Source organism: Bombina bombina, chromosome 2 (genome assembly GCF_027579735.1).
Source record: "Bombina bombina isolate aBomBom1 chromosome 2, aBomBom1.pri, whole genome shotgun sequence".
In the NCBI taxonomy this organism is placed as follows: Eukaryota; Metazoa; Chordata; class Amphibia; order Anura; family Bombinatoridae; genus Bombina; species Bombina bombina.
In genome coordinates, this window is record NC_069500.1 from 1,283,026,255 (window position 1) to 1,283,041,316 (window position 15,062).

At 35.0% G+C, this 15,062-nt stretch overlaps 1 protein-coding gene across 1 annotated transcript in view; it reads left to right on the forward strand.

Annotated features, from left to right (window-relative positions):
• KCNIP4 (potassium voltage-gated channel interacting protein 4) overlaps positions 1–14,496 on the forward strand; it is a 763,323-nt gene extending 748,827 nt beyond the window's left edge. The window contains exons 7-9 of the mRNA XM_053704096.1: positions 5,664–5,768; positions 5,846–5,908; positions 13,975–14,496. Of these exons, the coding sequence (XP_053560071.1) occupies positions 5,664–5,768; positions 5,846–5,908; positions 13,975–14,022 (216 nt within the window). The 3' untranslated portion in view covers positions 14,023–14,496. The remainder of the gene's footprint in view (positions 1–5,663; positions 5,769–5,845; positions 5,909–13,974) is intronic.
• The last annotated feature ends 566 nt before the right edge of the window (positions 14,497–15,062 follow it).

The following is a 15,062-nucleotide window of genomic DNA, read 5'->3' on the forward strand; positions in this document are numbered from 1 at the left end:
TTGGTCCATTATGTTACACCCCTGTTATCATCCGGGGTATTGTTCAGTGTAAATACAATCGTACACGGCTTAAGATCGAATAATTTTGCTGTGATGCTGTTTGGGAATATCTAATATAATGTACTGTGGATCTAGCCATAAATACATTTATTATAATTAAATGTTTTGTGTTCAGATGTATCGTATATTAGAACCGGAGCCTATATTAGAACCCGAGCCTACATGTATATACAAATAATTAAAGGGACCTTTGTGATATTCTGGAGAATTAATTGTCTGATCAGGTATCCAATTTTTTCTATCACTATAATTATTTGTTAGAATACTAAAGTGTCTCAAAAGATGTTTTGCTTGCGTTGATATATATAAAAAAACTCTAAACAGAATTAGTTTCCTCCTTATTTGAGCGAGGATGGATGAAAGTAATCTCTTCTCCTCAATTGACTCACTTGAAAAGGGGATTTGTTTAACAAATTATAATACCAATAATTTTAAACAGTAAAAAACCCTTATATGTTGTCTATTTTCATTAGTTATATACAATGATTGTATATTATCTATATCATCTGTAATTGATCTCCAAAGATTTTGTGGATACTTTAGTTTGTTTTGTTTTTACCTCAAACATAATCTGTAAGTATCATATAAGTAAATATATATATATGTATATATGGGAAACAGTCCCTAAACCATAATTTCTAAAATATAAAGTATATAAGAAAAAATTATTATTCTGTATATGTATCCATACACCCACATCTGTATATGAGTGAAAGAATACATATATCTATATACAAACCAGCAGCAATTCTGTATATACTTTTTATGGACCCTGAATTTATATATTCCATAAATTCTAATGTTTGATGTTATAGAAATGCTACAATATCTACATCTTTATTGAGTCCTCCTGGATGCAAGGTGTTAAAAGCATGTATCCAGTATGTTTCTCTTTGTCTTAATACTCTGACTCTATCACCCCCACTCTGATTTTGTGGGATATGTTCAAGGATCGTTCCTTTTAAACATTTTGGATCCTTCTGATGGTGTTTTCGGTAGTGGTCTGAAAGGTTATGTCCTGTAAAACCAGCTTCAATATTTTTTATGTGCTCTAATAATCTAGTTTTATAGACTCTTTTGGACCTCCCGATGTACTGGAGTCCACAGCTGCATTCTAATAGATAAACACAAAACTCACTTTTACAGTTCGTTAGAGTATTTATTTTGCAGCTTTTATTATTAGATTTAGATTGGACCACATGTGTTGGTTTGTTCTTATTATATGCATGTGCACAGCCTTCGCAATTTTTGCGGTTGCATTTATAAAACCCTTGGCTGTTACTTTCTAACCAGGTTTTTTGATGATTTTTCTTTTTAAGTTTGCTGGGGGCAAGAATGTTTTTTAGAGATTTATTTTTTCTGAAAGTTACTGTAGGACAATCCCCTAAATTCTTCTTTAAGAACTTGTCCTGTTTTAGGACCGGCCAATGTTTTTTTAAAATTTGTTTAATTTCATGGGAGGCCTCATTGAATGTAGTAATGAAACCTGGATCTCTTGTTCTTCTCTTAGTATTCTTAATATTTTCTATACTCTTAATTTCTCGTATTCCATCCTGATTTTTTAATAAGAGATCTTCCCTTTTTAAATCTCTAGCCTTTGTATATGCCGTATCTATGATCTTTGCATTATAGTTTTTACTTATAAATTGCTGTTTTAATAGAATAGATTCCTTATCATAGTCTTCCAATTTCGAGCAGTTTCTTCTCAGTCTCTGAAACTGACCGAAGGGGATATTCTGAACCCAAGACTTATGATGTCCACTGTCAGCAGGAAGGTAACCGTTACTATCGGTTTCTTTTCTGTACAGTTTTGTTAGTATCCTGTCTTCTTCGTGGAAGAGTACAAGATCCAGAAATTCTATTTCCTGAGAATTTGTTTTGTGTGTGAAGGACAGATTCATCGTGTTATCGTTTGCAAAGTTAACAAATTCATTGATAGATTCTTCACTACCCTTCCAAATGAGTATAATATCGTCAATGAATCTGCCCCACCACACAATATTATCCTTAAATCGGTTGTTATTGTGAATACATTGATCCTCCCAGAATCCCATATAGAATCCTCCCAGAATCTGTCCTTCACACACAAAACAAATTCTCAGGAAATAGAATTTCTGGATCTTGTACTCTTCCACGAAGAAGACAGGATACTAACAAAACTGTACAGAAAAGAAACCGATAGTAACGGTTACCTTCCTGCTGACAGTGGACATCATAAGTCTTGGGTTCAGAATATCCCCTTCGGTCAGTTTCAGAGACTGAGAAGAAACTGCTCGAAATTGGAAGACTATGATAAGGAATCTATTCTATTAAAACAGCAATTTATAAGTAAAAACTATAATGCAAAGATCATAGATACGGCATATACAAAGGCTAGAGATTTAAAAAGGGAAGATATTTTATTAAAAAATCAGGATGGAATACGAGAAATTAAGAGTATAGAAAATATTAAGAATACTAAGAGAAGAACAAGAGATCCAGGTTTCATTACTACATTCAATGAGGCCTCCCATGAAATTAAACAAATTTTAAAAAAACATTGGCCGGTCCTAAAACAGGACAAGTTCTTAAAGAAGTATTTAGGGGATTGTCCTACAGTAACTTTCAGAAAAAATAAATCTCTAAAAAACATTCTTGCCCCCAGCAAACTTAAAAAGAAAAATCATCAAAAAACCTGGTTAGAAAGTAACAGCCAAGGGTTTTATAAATGCAACCGCAAAAATTGCGAAGGCTGTGCACATGCATATAATAAGAACAAACCAACACATGTGGTCCAATCTAAATCTAATAATAAAAGCTGCAAAATAAACACTCTAACGAACTGTAAAAGTGAGTTTTGTGTTTATCTATTAGAATGCAGCTGTGGACTCCAGTACATCGGGAGGTCCAAAAGAGTCTATAAAACTAGATTATTAGAGCACATAAAAAATATTGAAGCTGGTTTTACAGGACATAACCTTTCAGACCACTACCGAAAACACCATCAGAAGGATCCAAAATGTTTAAAAGGAACGATCCTTGAACATATCCCACAAAATCAGAGTGGGGGTGATAGAGTCAGAGTATTAAGACAAAGAGAAACATACTGGATACATGCTTTTAGCACCTTGCATCCAGGAGGACTCAATAAAGATGTAGATATTGTAGCATTTCTATAACATCAAACATTAGAATTTATGGAATATATAATTTCAGGGTCCATAAAAAGTATATACAGCATTGCTGCTGGTTTGTATATAGATATATGTATTCTTTCACTCATATACAGATGTGGGTGTATGGATACATATACAGAATAATAATTTTTTCTTATATACTTTATATTTTAGAAATTATGGTTTAGGGACTGTTTCCCATATATACATATATATATATTTACTTATATGATACTTACAGATTATGTTTGAAGTAAAAACAAAACAAACTAAAGTATCCACAAAATCTTTGGAGATCAATTACAGATGATATAGATAATATACAATCATTGTATATAACTAATGAAAATAGACAACATATAAGGGTTTTTTACTGTTTAAAACTATTGGTATTATAATTTGTTAAACAAATCCCCTTTTCAAGTGAGTCAATTGAGGAGAAGAGATTACTTTCATCCATCCTCGCTCAAATAAGGAGGAAACTAATTCTGTTTAGAGTTTTTTATATATATCAACGCAAGCAAAACATCTTTTGAGACACTTTAGTATTCTAACAAATAATTATAGTGATAGAAAAAATTGGATACCTGATCAGACAATTAATTCTCCAGAATATCACAAAGGTCCCTTTAATTATTTGTATATACATGTAGGCTCGGGTTCTAATAAAGGCTCCGGTTCTAATATACGACACATCTGAACACAAAACATTTAATTATAATAAATGTATTTATGGCTAGATCCACAGTACATTATATTAGATATTCCCAAACAGCGTCACAGCAACATTATTCGATCTTAAGCCGTGTACGATTGTATTTACACTGAACAATACCCCGGATGATAACAGGGGTGTAACATAATGGACCAATGAATGAGCAGCCGGTTCACACACCCACCCTCCCCGCTAAGCGGGAGTTTTTAAAATGGCTACAACAGACCAGATTCAACAATGCCTCTGAGGAAGAAGTTTTAAACTTTGAAACGCGTAAGGCTGAGTGTTGAATCTGGCTGCTCATCCTTATAGATTTTTTATGCTTAACACTTACGATCGAAGTGGAATCTTTTATCATAGTGTGGGACGACTGTCCTTTTTATTGTGATGCTGTATTGATACCTCATACAAACTGAGGTCCCGTTTGTGAGTACCATTTTTGTGCTGCAAATAAATTCGTACTATTTTTAAAACAGTATTATGCTATGTGCCGTGTTTGTTCCCTTTACATAACACGTTGGAGTTATTAAAGACATCCAGACCGGTTGCGGACAACAACATTGGAGTACCGGACAAACAGAGAATCTTCAAGGGACAACGCTCAGGACCCTAAGCCCGCTACTTGAGAATCAGTGCTGGGACCGGACACATTAACAACGCCCGTTCCTTACCTCATTTGATTGAGGTCACCTATTGTGAGTAGCCTGTGAAACCATTCTGGGGTTTGCTGTAATTTCATGCTTGCAAGGTTGATTGCTTACTTTCTGAAGATAGAACTAATCCTGCATGTTATAGACTCGATCAACATATTTGTGAACTATAGATTTTCTCTTTCTATTATCCACATAACATTAACAGCTAATATTTAATTAGACGGATCATTCTCCTAGTGTATATATACATTATAGCGATGTACACTGTTTACGGAATCATTGTTTGAATACATTAATGCAATTAAATTTGTTACATTAGGTGTACCGTAATAGTACACGATATTTGGTGAGATTAGCGCTGTGAAGTGAACAATTCTTTCTTTGCTCATAAAATTCGGTTTGTTCATTTGCAAGGGTAGTGTGACCATACTGCTCTGTTCACCCCAGCTGCTTATCTCGTTTAGGTGTTAATACAATCTTTGCGCCTCCAGTGTGACCTATACCTTGGTACAGCTCACATCAAAAAAACCCTTTCTTTACTGACATATATATATATATACATTACATTTTTTTATGGACGTTGTTTTAGCTCTAGAACATAAAGAATTAAAAAAAAGGCCCTTGTTATAAAGAACCTGCCAAAGTTTTAAAGCTACAAGGTAAAACAGTATTTCAATAAAAATTATGGACAGGAAAACAAACAGTTTATGTCAATGATAGGCAGATTATTATGATAACTAATTTTAACTGATAACAGAAGATATCAATAATAAGCAACTCATTTTAAAGTGTATACATTTTCCTTTTATTTTACATATTCAAATAGTATTCGAGCTGTACAGGCAATATAATACTGAAAATACAATAACTATTGAATTTTTAAATCTATTCTACCAGTTGATTTTGTTGGTATTGTATGTCAAAATAAATTTGCTAAATGTTGCTGACAAATGTTTTCTTAATATCTAATAAATTAGATTATTACATATACTTTTATTTTTAAACTTGATAAAAGAAATATAAATCAATTAAATCCATTATAAAATGTGTTGCATATTTAGAAGTTACTTTGTTTTCCAGGAAATGCTTGACATAATGAAAGCAATTTATGATATGATGGGAAAATACACTTACCCCGTAGTTAGGGAAGAAACACCAAAACAACACGTGGAAACATTTTTTCAGGTATGATATTTTTTAAAGGGCTTAAATATAATTTGTTGAAGATTAAAATATATAAACATTTTGTTTCATTACTACAGAAAATGGATATAAATAAAGATGGAGTGGTGACAATAGATGAATTCATAGAGAGCTGCCAAAAAGTAAGTATTCAATTCTTATATTATCAAGAGATTATTATGATTTTACGTATTTGCGTTGAAGATTTTTATTATTAATGAAGTAGATACATCATAATGTTATTATATTTTTTGTTTTAAAAACTGAAGTAATAGAACATTTACCTTGGTTGACAGTTTTCTGTGAAATGTGATATTTTTGAAAAATGATATGTATATATTTTTCTTGTTCGTGTTATCTTAGTACAATGTTTCACAAATAAAAAATATAGCTTTGATTACAAAGACTTCAATTTGAAACGAATACATAGATATAGTACATATACATTTGCAGATGCAGATGCCTTCCTCCTCCATCTTAGCGCTAGTATAAAGTAAAACAGACATAACATTTGGATGTTTCATTTTCCCAAGTTGTAATCCGGTTGTAATTAAAGGAATATGAAAGTATTACAATGCTGGTCATGAAACCTGCCATGTGTTCATAAAAGATAGCACAAGTTAAAGTAAATCCTTTCTTTTGAGCTAATTTAACAGCCTACTAAAAAAATTATTTTTCTCATAATATATATAAGAATGCACAATCAAATAAAATTGAAATATGCAAATCATTTTTATGCTTGTTGAATGGCAACAAAACCCATAGGGGATTTCCAAGTTTGCCACAATTAACACATGCTCAAATCAGCTTGGAGGTTATTAGTTTAACTAATGCTTGTAATTTTAGGGGGATGAAGCCATATACTTACCAAGGTGATTCTGTTCCAGTGTTAGACACTGCAGTGTCAAGCACTGTAAAATATGTGACGTTTGTAATGAAGTCACTTGGTGAACAAAGCGCATGAGCAGAGGTTCTTCATGCTTGCTCCTACATTTCCACGATAGGTTTCTTATAATGAGTCCACTGAGAAAACCAGGGCTTTTTGCATATCTATTTCAGAGGAGAGGGTGACAATTTCATAATTAAATGTATTTGTCAATTTGCTAATTTTATAAATGCTATTCAATGGTAAAAAAAAACCCTGCCTAAAATAGCTTACCTAACATATCAAAACCGTGTACCAATAAACCCTCTGCACAGCTTTATTACAGTTACAGTGAAATGCCTATGAGCACATTTTGCCTACAAGATGATTAACAATACATTTAATTTCAATCAATTGCATTCAATACCTATGTTAATTATTTATCAACCATTGCACCTTTCAATCTTGTATGATTTGGAAAATGAGTTAGATACTTTGATGTTTTATAAATGTGTTACCATAATTTTATCTTGTTTTCTTTCATGAGATGGTGAGAGTTCAAAAGTTATCACATGTAGGATTAAAGTCCAGTCCTACAAGAGGAGGCAAAACATCCCACACAACAGAGCTTTAATATCTCCCACTTAACCCCGGATTCCTTGGTCAATTTGTTGCCTCCAGCAAGGAGTGATGGTGAAATTTAAAGTGCTAATCTAAATGTTGATTGAAAGGGTTCTCCAATCAATTCCTCAGAGAACCAAGAATAAGACAGAGGGAGTACGGAAGTCCAACTGGCAGTGAGAGTAAATCTCCTTCTAAGAGCTTGTCACTAGCCTTCCTAAGGTGTCAATAGGATTCTTTTTTCAGCCTCCTCCTGTTGGCCTTGTCTATGTACTCCTGATCCAGATCCGTCAGTGTGTCTCCTGCAGATTGGTAAGCACAGTAAAGTGAGTGCTGAGAGGTAATTAGGTAATTGCACTCACATAACCCATGAGTATGTACACATAATGCACATAGCACTTGGACTTAAGCATATAGTACAACATATAGAATACGCACTTTGGGGCACTTTTACACATTTATAGTAAAATGTAGGTACTCGCTCTGATCCTCATTCTCAGCAGGTTTTCAGATTATCGGAATAATTTCTGAAGCTGGAGATTTCATTTACAGAAGTTTTTGAACTTCCTTCTGTGCAAACCTCTAAAGTCTTGGACATAACGTTGATCCCTTAGAATGGATTTACTGATAATTTAACCTCATATGTGTTTGCTATGAAGGAGGTGTGGGTGTGTGTCCATGCTCAGCTTTGTAACCTATGTGCTGAGTCTGTGTCTATTTATAGTAGACATGTGCAGGACTAAAAAATTTGGTTCAACCAAATTAGAACCAATATTTGGGGAAATAATGTTCCCTGAAAATTCATCAGCTGCACTATTCAGTATTTGTTTAGTTTTAAATTAAAAGAATACTGAATATTCATGGAACTCTTAGATTATTTTGGTTAAACAAATGTAAATGTTTCAATGCTACAGGTTGAAAAAGTTAACCTGTAGCGTTAGATACTTAACTCTAGCTTGCTGGAGATCAGTGCTAATTCCGTCTCTTCTTCTTAGAGCCCCAGGCTACGTGCTAACAGACATTCTTCTTTAATGCAGACCCTGGGATCCACCGCAATAAGCCTCATATTAGCGTGGAATGGGGCTCTATAAGTAGGGTCTGGATTAGCGCATCTCTCCAGCATACTTTACCTTACAGGCCAATCTTGATTCTTAAAAATCTGAAAAAATTTCTGAAAGTTCCAACCTTCAAAATGGAGACTATTCATACTATATAATCTTTAGTGCAGGAGGGTCATTTAATTTATTTCATAGACTTGTAAGAGGATTATGCAGAAGTCCTGTGCTCTTTTCCAACAAACTCTTCGTCCTACACTGCTTCAATGCATGTAAGTAGTTTGTTTTTCTCAGGGCAGCAGTTTCAGATGCTGTGCCTTTAGCCAGATTCCACTTAGATTCTTTGCAGTTTCAAATTTTGCAGCAATAGTATAGAGATTACAACAACCTGCCTCGGAAGATCTAGACTTCAAGACAAAACATTCTCTAACTTGGTATAGACTTACGAATAATTGATTCAGGGAGCCTCATAATAATTACCACAGAAACTAGCCTACTGGGTTGGTAGTACAGACTGAGGTTTCCAGAAAGTAATAGGAGTTTGGTATCTTTGGGAGGCTAGGTTATCGGTCAACATCTTTGAACTCAGTGCAATCTTCAGGGTTCTCCAGTGTTAGCTCCTGTTAAGACAGGAGTCTTTTCTAAGGTTTCAGTGAGACAATGTCACAGCAGTCGCTTACATCAGTCACCAAGGTGCCTAAGCAATTAAATAGGTAGCCTGTATTTTGACTTGGGCAGAATTCAATCATTGCATGATATTAGCAATTCACATATTGAATGTGGATAATTGGGAAGTGAACTTCCTCAGTCATCAGCACCTTCACCCAGTCCTTGAATCAGGAGGTATTTGGCCCGATTGTGAATTGTTGGGGAAAGTCTAGGCATAGACATCATGTCCTGTAGCTTGAATTATAAGTTACCAGTATTGTGTGACATCTTGAGATCCACAGGCAACTATAATAGATGCTCTAGTGTTTCCATGGTCATTCAATCTGATTTACATCTTTTTTCATTTTGTCTTTCTAGCCAAGATAATAGCCAGGATAAAACAGGAAAGGGCCTCAGTGTTTCTAATTGCTCTGGCATAACCTTGCAGTACTTTGATATGCAGATCTGGTACAAATGTCCTCAAACCAGCTTTGGTGTCTCCCTCTCTGGAAGGACTTTCTCTCTCCAGGTCCTTTCTTCCATCAAGATTTCAAATCTCTCAATTTGAGTGCATGGTGATTAAATGCCTGATTTTGTCTCAGATAGAGTTTTCAGATAAAGTGATAGACACTTTGGGGCCGATTTATCACGGCCTGAACGGGGCCATTTACACCTATTTCCATGGAAACAGGAGTTAAGAAGCATAGGTCTTAAGACCACTGCTACTTAACTCGTCCGCTACCTCTGAAGCTCCGGACATCAATCCACCCGATCTCATACGATCGGGTTGACACCCCCCTGCTAGTAGCCGATTGGCCGCAAATCTGCAGGGGGCAGCATTGCACAAGCAGTTCACCAGAACTGCTTGTGCAATGATAAATGCCAACAGCTTATGCTGTCAGCATTTATCAATGTCTGGAGGACATGATTGCTAGAGCGGATCATGTCTGCCAGACACTTGATAAATCGGCCCCTATGTTTCAGGCCAGAATGCCTGTTACAATATACATTTATCACAAAGTCTGGAAAGCTTTCCATTCCTGGTGTGAGTCAAGGAATTACAGTTGGAACTCTTTCAGAGCCTGATATTCAAAAGCTTGCTGGCAATCTGAATCAGATTGAGCTTGCATTCTATTGGCTGTTCCGATCAGCCAATAGAATGCAAGCTCAATCTGATTGGCTGAACTTGAATCTGATTGGCTGATTCAATCAGCCAATCAGATTTTTCCTACCTTAATTCCGATTGGCTGATAGAATCCTATCAGCCAATCGGAATTCGAGGGACGCCATCTTGGATGACGTCCCTTAAAGGAAACTTCATTCGTCGTTAGTCCGTTGGTGAAGAAGGATGGCTCCGTGTCGGCTGCTTGAAGATGGACCCGCTCCGCGCCGGATGGAAGAAGATAGAAGATGCCCCTTGGATGAAGATGTCTGCCGGTCCGGATGTCCTCTTCTGCCCGGATAGGAGGAAGACTTTGGACCCTCTGGAGGAGCTCTTCTTGCCGGATACGATGAAGACTTCGGACCCTCTTCTGGACGGATCGGTGATACCCGGCGTGGTGAAGACAATGTAGGGAGATCTTCAGGGGCTTAGTGTTAGGTTTATTTAAGGGGGGTTTGGGTTAGATTAGGCGTATGTGGGTGGTGGGTTGTAATGTTGGGGGGGGGTATTGTATGTTTTTTTTTACAGGCAAAAGAGCAGAATTCTTTGGGGCATGCCCCGCAAAAGGCCCTTTTAAGGGCTGGTAAGGTAAAAGAGCTGTAAACTTTTTATTTTAGAATAGGGTAGGGCATTTTTTTATTTTGGGGGGCTTTGTTATTTTTTTAGGGGGCTTAGAGTAGGTGTAATTAGTTTAAAATTCTTGTAATCTTTTTTTATTTTTTGTAATTTAGTGTTTGTTTTTTTTGTAATTTAGTGGGGGTTTTTTTTGTAATTTAGTTTAGTTGATTTAATTGTAGATAATTGTAGATAGTTTATTTAATTTATTTATTGATAGTGTAGTGTTAGGTTTAATTTTAACTTAGGTTAGGATTTATTTTACAGGTAATTTTGTAATTATTTTAACTAGGTAGCAATTAAATAGTTATTAACTATTTAATAGCTATTGTACCTGGTTAAAATAAATACAAAGTTGCCTGTAAAATAAATATTAATCCTAAAATAGCTTCAATATAATTATAATTTATATTGTAGCTATATTAGGGTTTATTTTACAGGTAAGTATTTAGCTTTAAATAGGAATAATTTATTTAATAAGATTTATTTTATTTTGTTAGATTAAAATTATATTTAATTTAGGGGGGTGTTAGGGTTAGGTTTAGACTTAGCTTTAGGGGTTAATACATTTATTATAGTAGCGGTGAGGTCCGGTCGGCAGATTAGGGGTTAATAATTGTAGGTAGGTAGCGGCGACGTTGGGGGGGGGGCAGATTAGGGGTTAATAAATATTATGTAGGGGTTGCGGCAGTGTGCGGTCGGCAGATTAGGGGTTAAACATTTTTATTAGAGTGGCGGTGATGTGGGGGGACCTCGGTTTAGGGGTACATAGGTAGTTTATGGGTGTTAGTGTACTTTAGAGCACAGTAGTTAAGAGCTTTATGAACCGGCATTAGCCCAGAAAGCTCTTAACTCCTGGCTTTTCTCTGCGGCTGGAGTCTTGTCGTTAGATTTCTAACGCTCACTTCAGCCAAGACTCTAAATACTAGTGTTAGAAAGATCCCATTGAAAAGATAGGATACGCAATTGGCGTAGGGGGATCTGCGGTATGGAAAAGTCGCGGCTGGAAAGAGAGCGTTAGACCCTTTCCTGACTGACTCTAAATACCAGTGGGCGGTAAAAGCCAGCGTTAGGACCCCCTAACGCTGGTTTTGATGGCTAACGCAGAACTCTAAATCTAGGCGTGTGTTTCTAACATTTTTTAGGGATCTATCCATACTGAAGATCATCTCACCAGACTGGAGAGCTTTTGAATATCAGGCCCTCATAATCCCTTGTATTCTTAAATATTTGCTTGATGGTGATAATGGTATAACAGCCAGTTCCCTTAAAGGTAAACTTTCTGCCCTTACAGTCTTCCAGGCCTGATTCTCCTCCATGGAACCTTAACTTGCTTAAGAGGGTTCTTCAGGCTCAGCCGTTTGAACCTATGCATGGTCTGGACATTCAATTGTTGCCTTGAAAGGTTCACTTTCTCTTGGCCATTTCCTCTTCCAGAAGAGTATCTGAATTGTGTGCTCTATCTTGTGATTCTCTTTACCTAATATTTCATTTTAAAAACAAACTACTCTTTTATTCCTAATGTTGTTTCTTGTGAAAACATCAATCAGGAAATTGTAGTCCCATCTCTCTGTCCAGTGCCAAAAAAAATATGCTAAAGCGAGCTTATTTCAAAACTTGAATTTTTATCTTCAAGCAACTAAAGAATTCAGAAATTCTTTGTTACCTTTGTTATCCATTTCTCAGGTCCATGAAAGGAACAGAAAGCAACTGCAATCACCTTGGCAGTTTTGCTTAGCAAACCTAGTGGTTGAAAGGTTTCCCCATGAATACATTTTAGTTCATTCTACCAGACCAGTCTACCTCTTTGGCTTTTAGAAATAAAACTTCCATTGAACATATTTGCAAGGCAGGTCCTGTGTTAACTATAAATATATTTACCAAATTCTACCATTTTGACATTTATTTATTCTGAGGTTGCTTTTGGTAGGAAAGTTCTGCAGGCCACAGTGCTTATTTAGTACCTCTACCTGCCTTAACTATTTCTCATGCTATATTTCATGGTGGTCTTGTGGACTTCACAGCTTGGGTATAGGATCCCACGAGTGATGGCTCGTGGACACTCACCATCTTATGAAAACAAATTTTGTGCTTACCTATTGAATTAGTTTCTTTCATGATGGTGAGAGTCCACAATACCTGCCCTTTTTTCTATACCAGTTTGCACTTCTTTTACCCTGCTTTTCCTTTCATAATTATTTATTTTCTTCTTTCTCTTGTCCATATGTATGTCTAAGGGAAAGTGGGAGAAATTAAAGCTCTGTTGTGTGTGTTTTTTTGCCTCCTCCTGTAGGACTGGACTTTAAGTCCATATGTGATGACTTGTAGACTCTCACCATCATGAAAGAAATTAATTTATCAGGTAAGCAAAAAATAGTTTTTACGCTTTATTATTTTAATTTTTTTTTGTATACTAGATATTTGTTTATTGTATAACAAATGTAAAACTGGTTTACAGAAAATTGGCAAAAGTGCAGGCGACACACATTACTTTTAAACATTACATATACCAAAAAAAGTTTGTAAAAATAGAAGGAATGAAGTAATTTCAACTGAAGTTGACATTGTTAACTCATTAAAGGGACATTATATACTAGATGTTTCTTTGCATACATGTTTTGTAGATGACCCATTTATATAGCCCATCTTGGTGTGTTTTTGGGAAAATGTATGTATAGTTTTTCTTATTTTAAATAACATTGTGCTGATTGTCAGGCTCCTAACCATGCCCCAGAGTTTTAAATGTATACTGCGCTATACAGGCTTCAGACTGCTTCTGTTTCTATAATGGGTATTTTCATATGCAGGGGAGCGGAGAAGTTCTGCTATTAGCCCCTTTCAGTGGGTGTCCCAGGCTTATCTCATTAACAGTGTTAAATTGAGAGCTTCTAAGTAAGTTTGTAAAAGGTTTTACACTGGATTTTTATATCAGTATATGTGCATATTATTGTTTACAGTAGTGTCTATTACATGCAGTTAAATGAAAATTGATGTATACTGCCCCTTTAATATCTGACCATTCAGACCATAATATAAAATATTTAAGAAAAGTCTAAATTTGTTTGCTGTTTCTTAATGCTGAATTAAGGTTTTAATATTCAATAGGTCACCAAAAAATCCCTTCTAAATATTCAGCAGTGCAAAGGCTAGTAGCCCTTCCAGGTGTAAAATAGCAGTTTATTAAACACATTTATTGTAACGTAAAAACAGACAAAGTCTAACAACAACTCTTTTTTTTTATAGGATGAAAATATTATGTGCTCTATGCAGCTGTTTGAAAATGTGATTTAGCACATCTGCACAAGCAATGAAGAACTTACATTTTATCTATTTTGGACAATAATTTGAAGCTGCAATTTCCATCTTACCATAAATAGACTGTTCAGCTTTCTACAGTCATATATTATGCAAACTAGCTTTTTTATGATGCCTTTTTAAAAATCAGGTTTAGTGTTGCTTTCCAAATTTTTATTTTATTTTAATTTTTTATTTAATACTGCCTAGCTCTATTTTATTTTAGTTTTAGTTTTAGTTTTTTTATCTAATACTGCCTAGCTCTATTTGTTTTTGTTTTTTTTTGGGGGGGGTTGCATTTGACTTTGACAAATAGTTTGTCATAATCATAATGATATTGTTTGTGCAACATTGTCAAATCTACTGATGTTCCTTTATTATACATGAAATGATGAATGAAATTTATTGCTCTGTTAATTTGTCTGATTTCATCTCCTCTTCCATGAGGCAAATAAATCCAAAGGCAGTAAAGGGATTGGCTGGTAGTCTGGTGGCAATTGAGAAAATGAATACAGTCGCAGGAACTACGTATGTCTGGATCTGCACAGATATTTGTGTGTTGCATTTTGGCACTAATAAACCGGACATCAAAAATAGCCGAAAGGCACTCCCCGCATCCGTATTCAGCATTCATTTCTGTAACGAATGTTGAATAGTGAATTTATGCACATGCCTAGCAAGTACTTCTAAAATAGTAGAATATATGTTAAATAAAGTAGCACATTATTAATATTTGGGGGGTTTTAATTGAATTTTCAGCTGGAATAAAATCTAGCTAATTATTTGAAAATATTAAATTAATTTAAAACAATATTAGTCTGAAAGACATGTTAGATTATAAAAGTGCTGTAAAATATATGGAGAACCACAAATAGTAATTATACTGTACCCATACATGGCACATCATGTTTTTATTTTTTTAATAATCAAATTGTAATAAGAAATTTGATATATATACACATAAACATAGAAAGTGAAAGTTTTGCAAGCACAGAATTAGATTTAAAGCAAAATGGAAGAGTTGGTTACAGTATTTG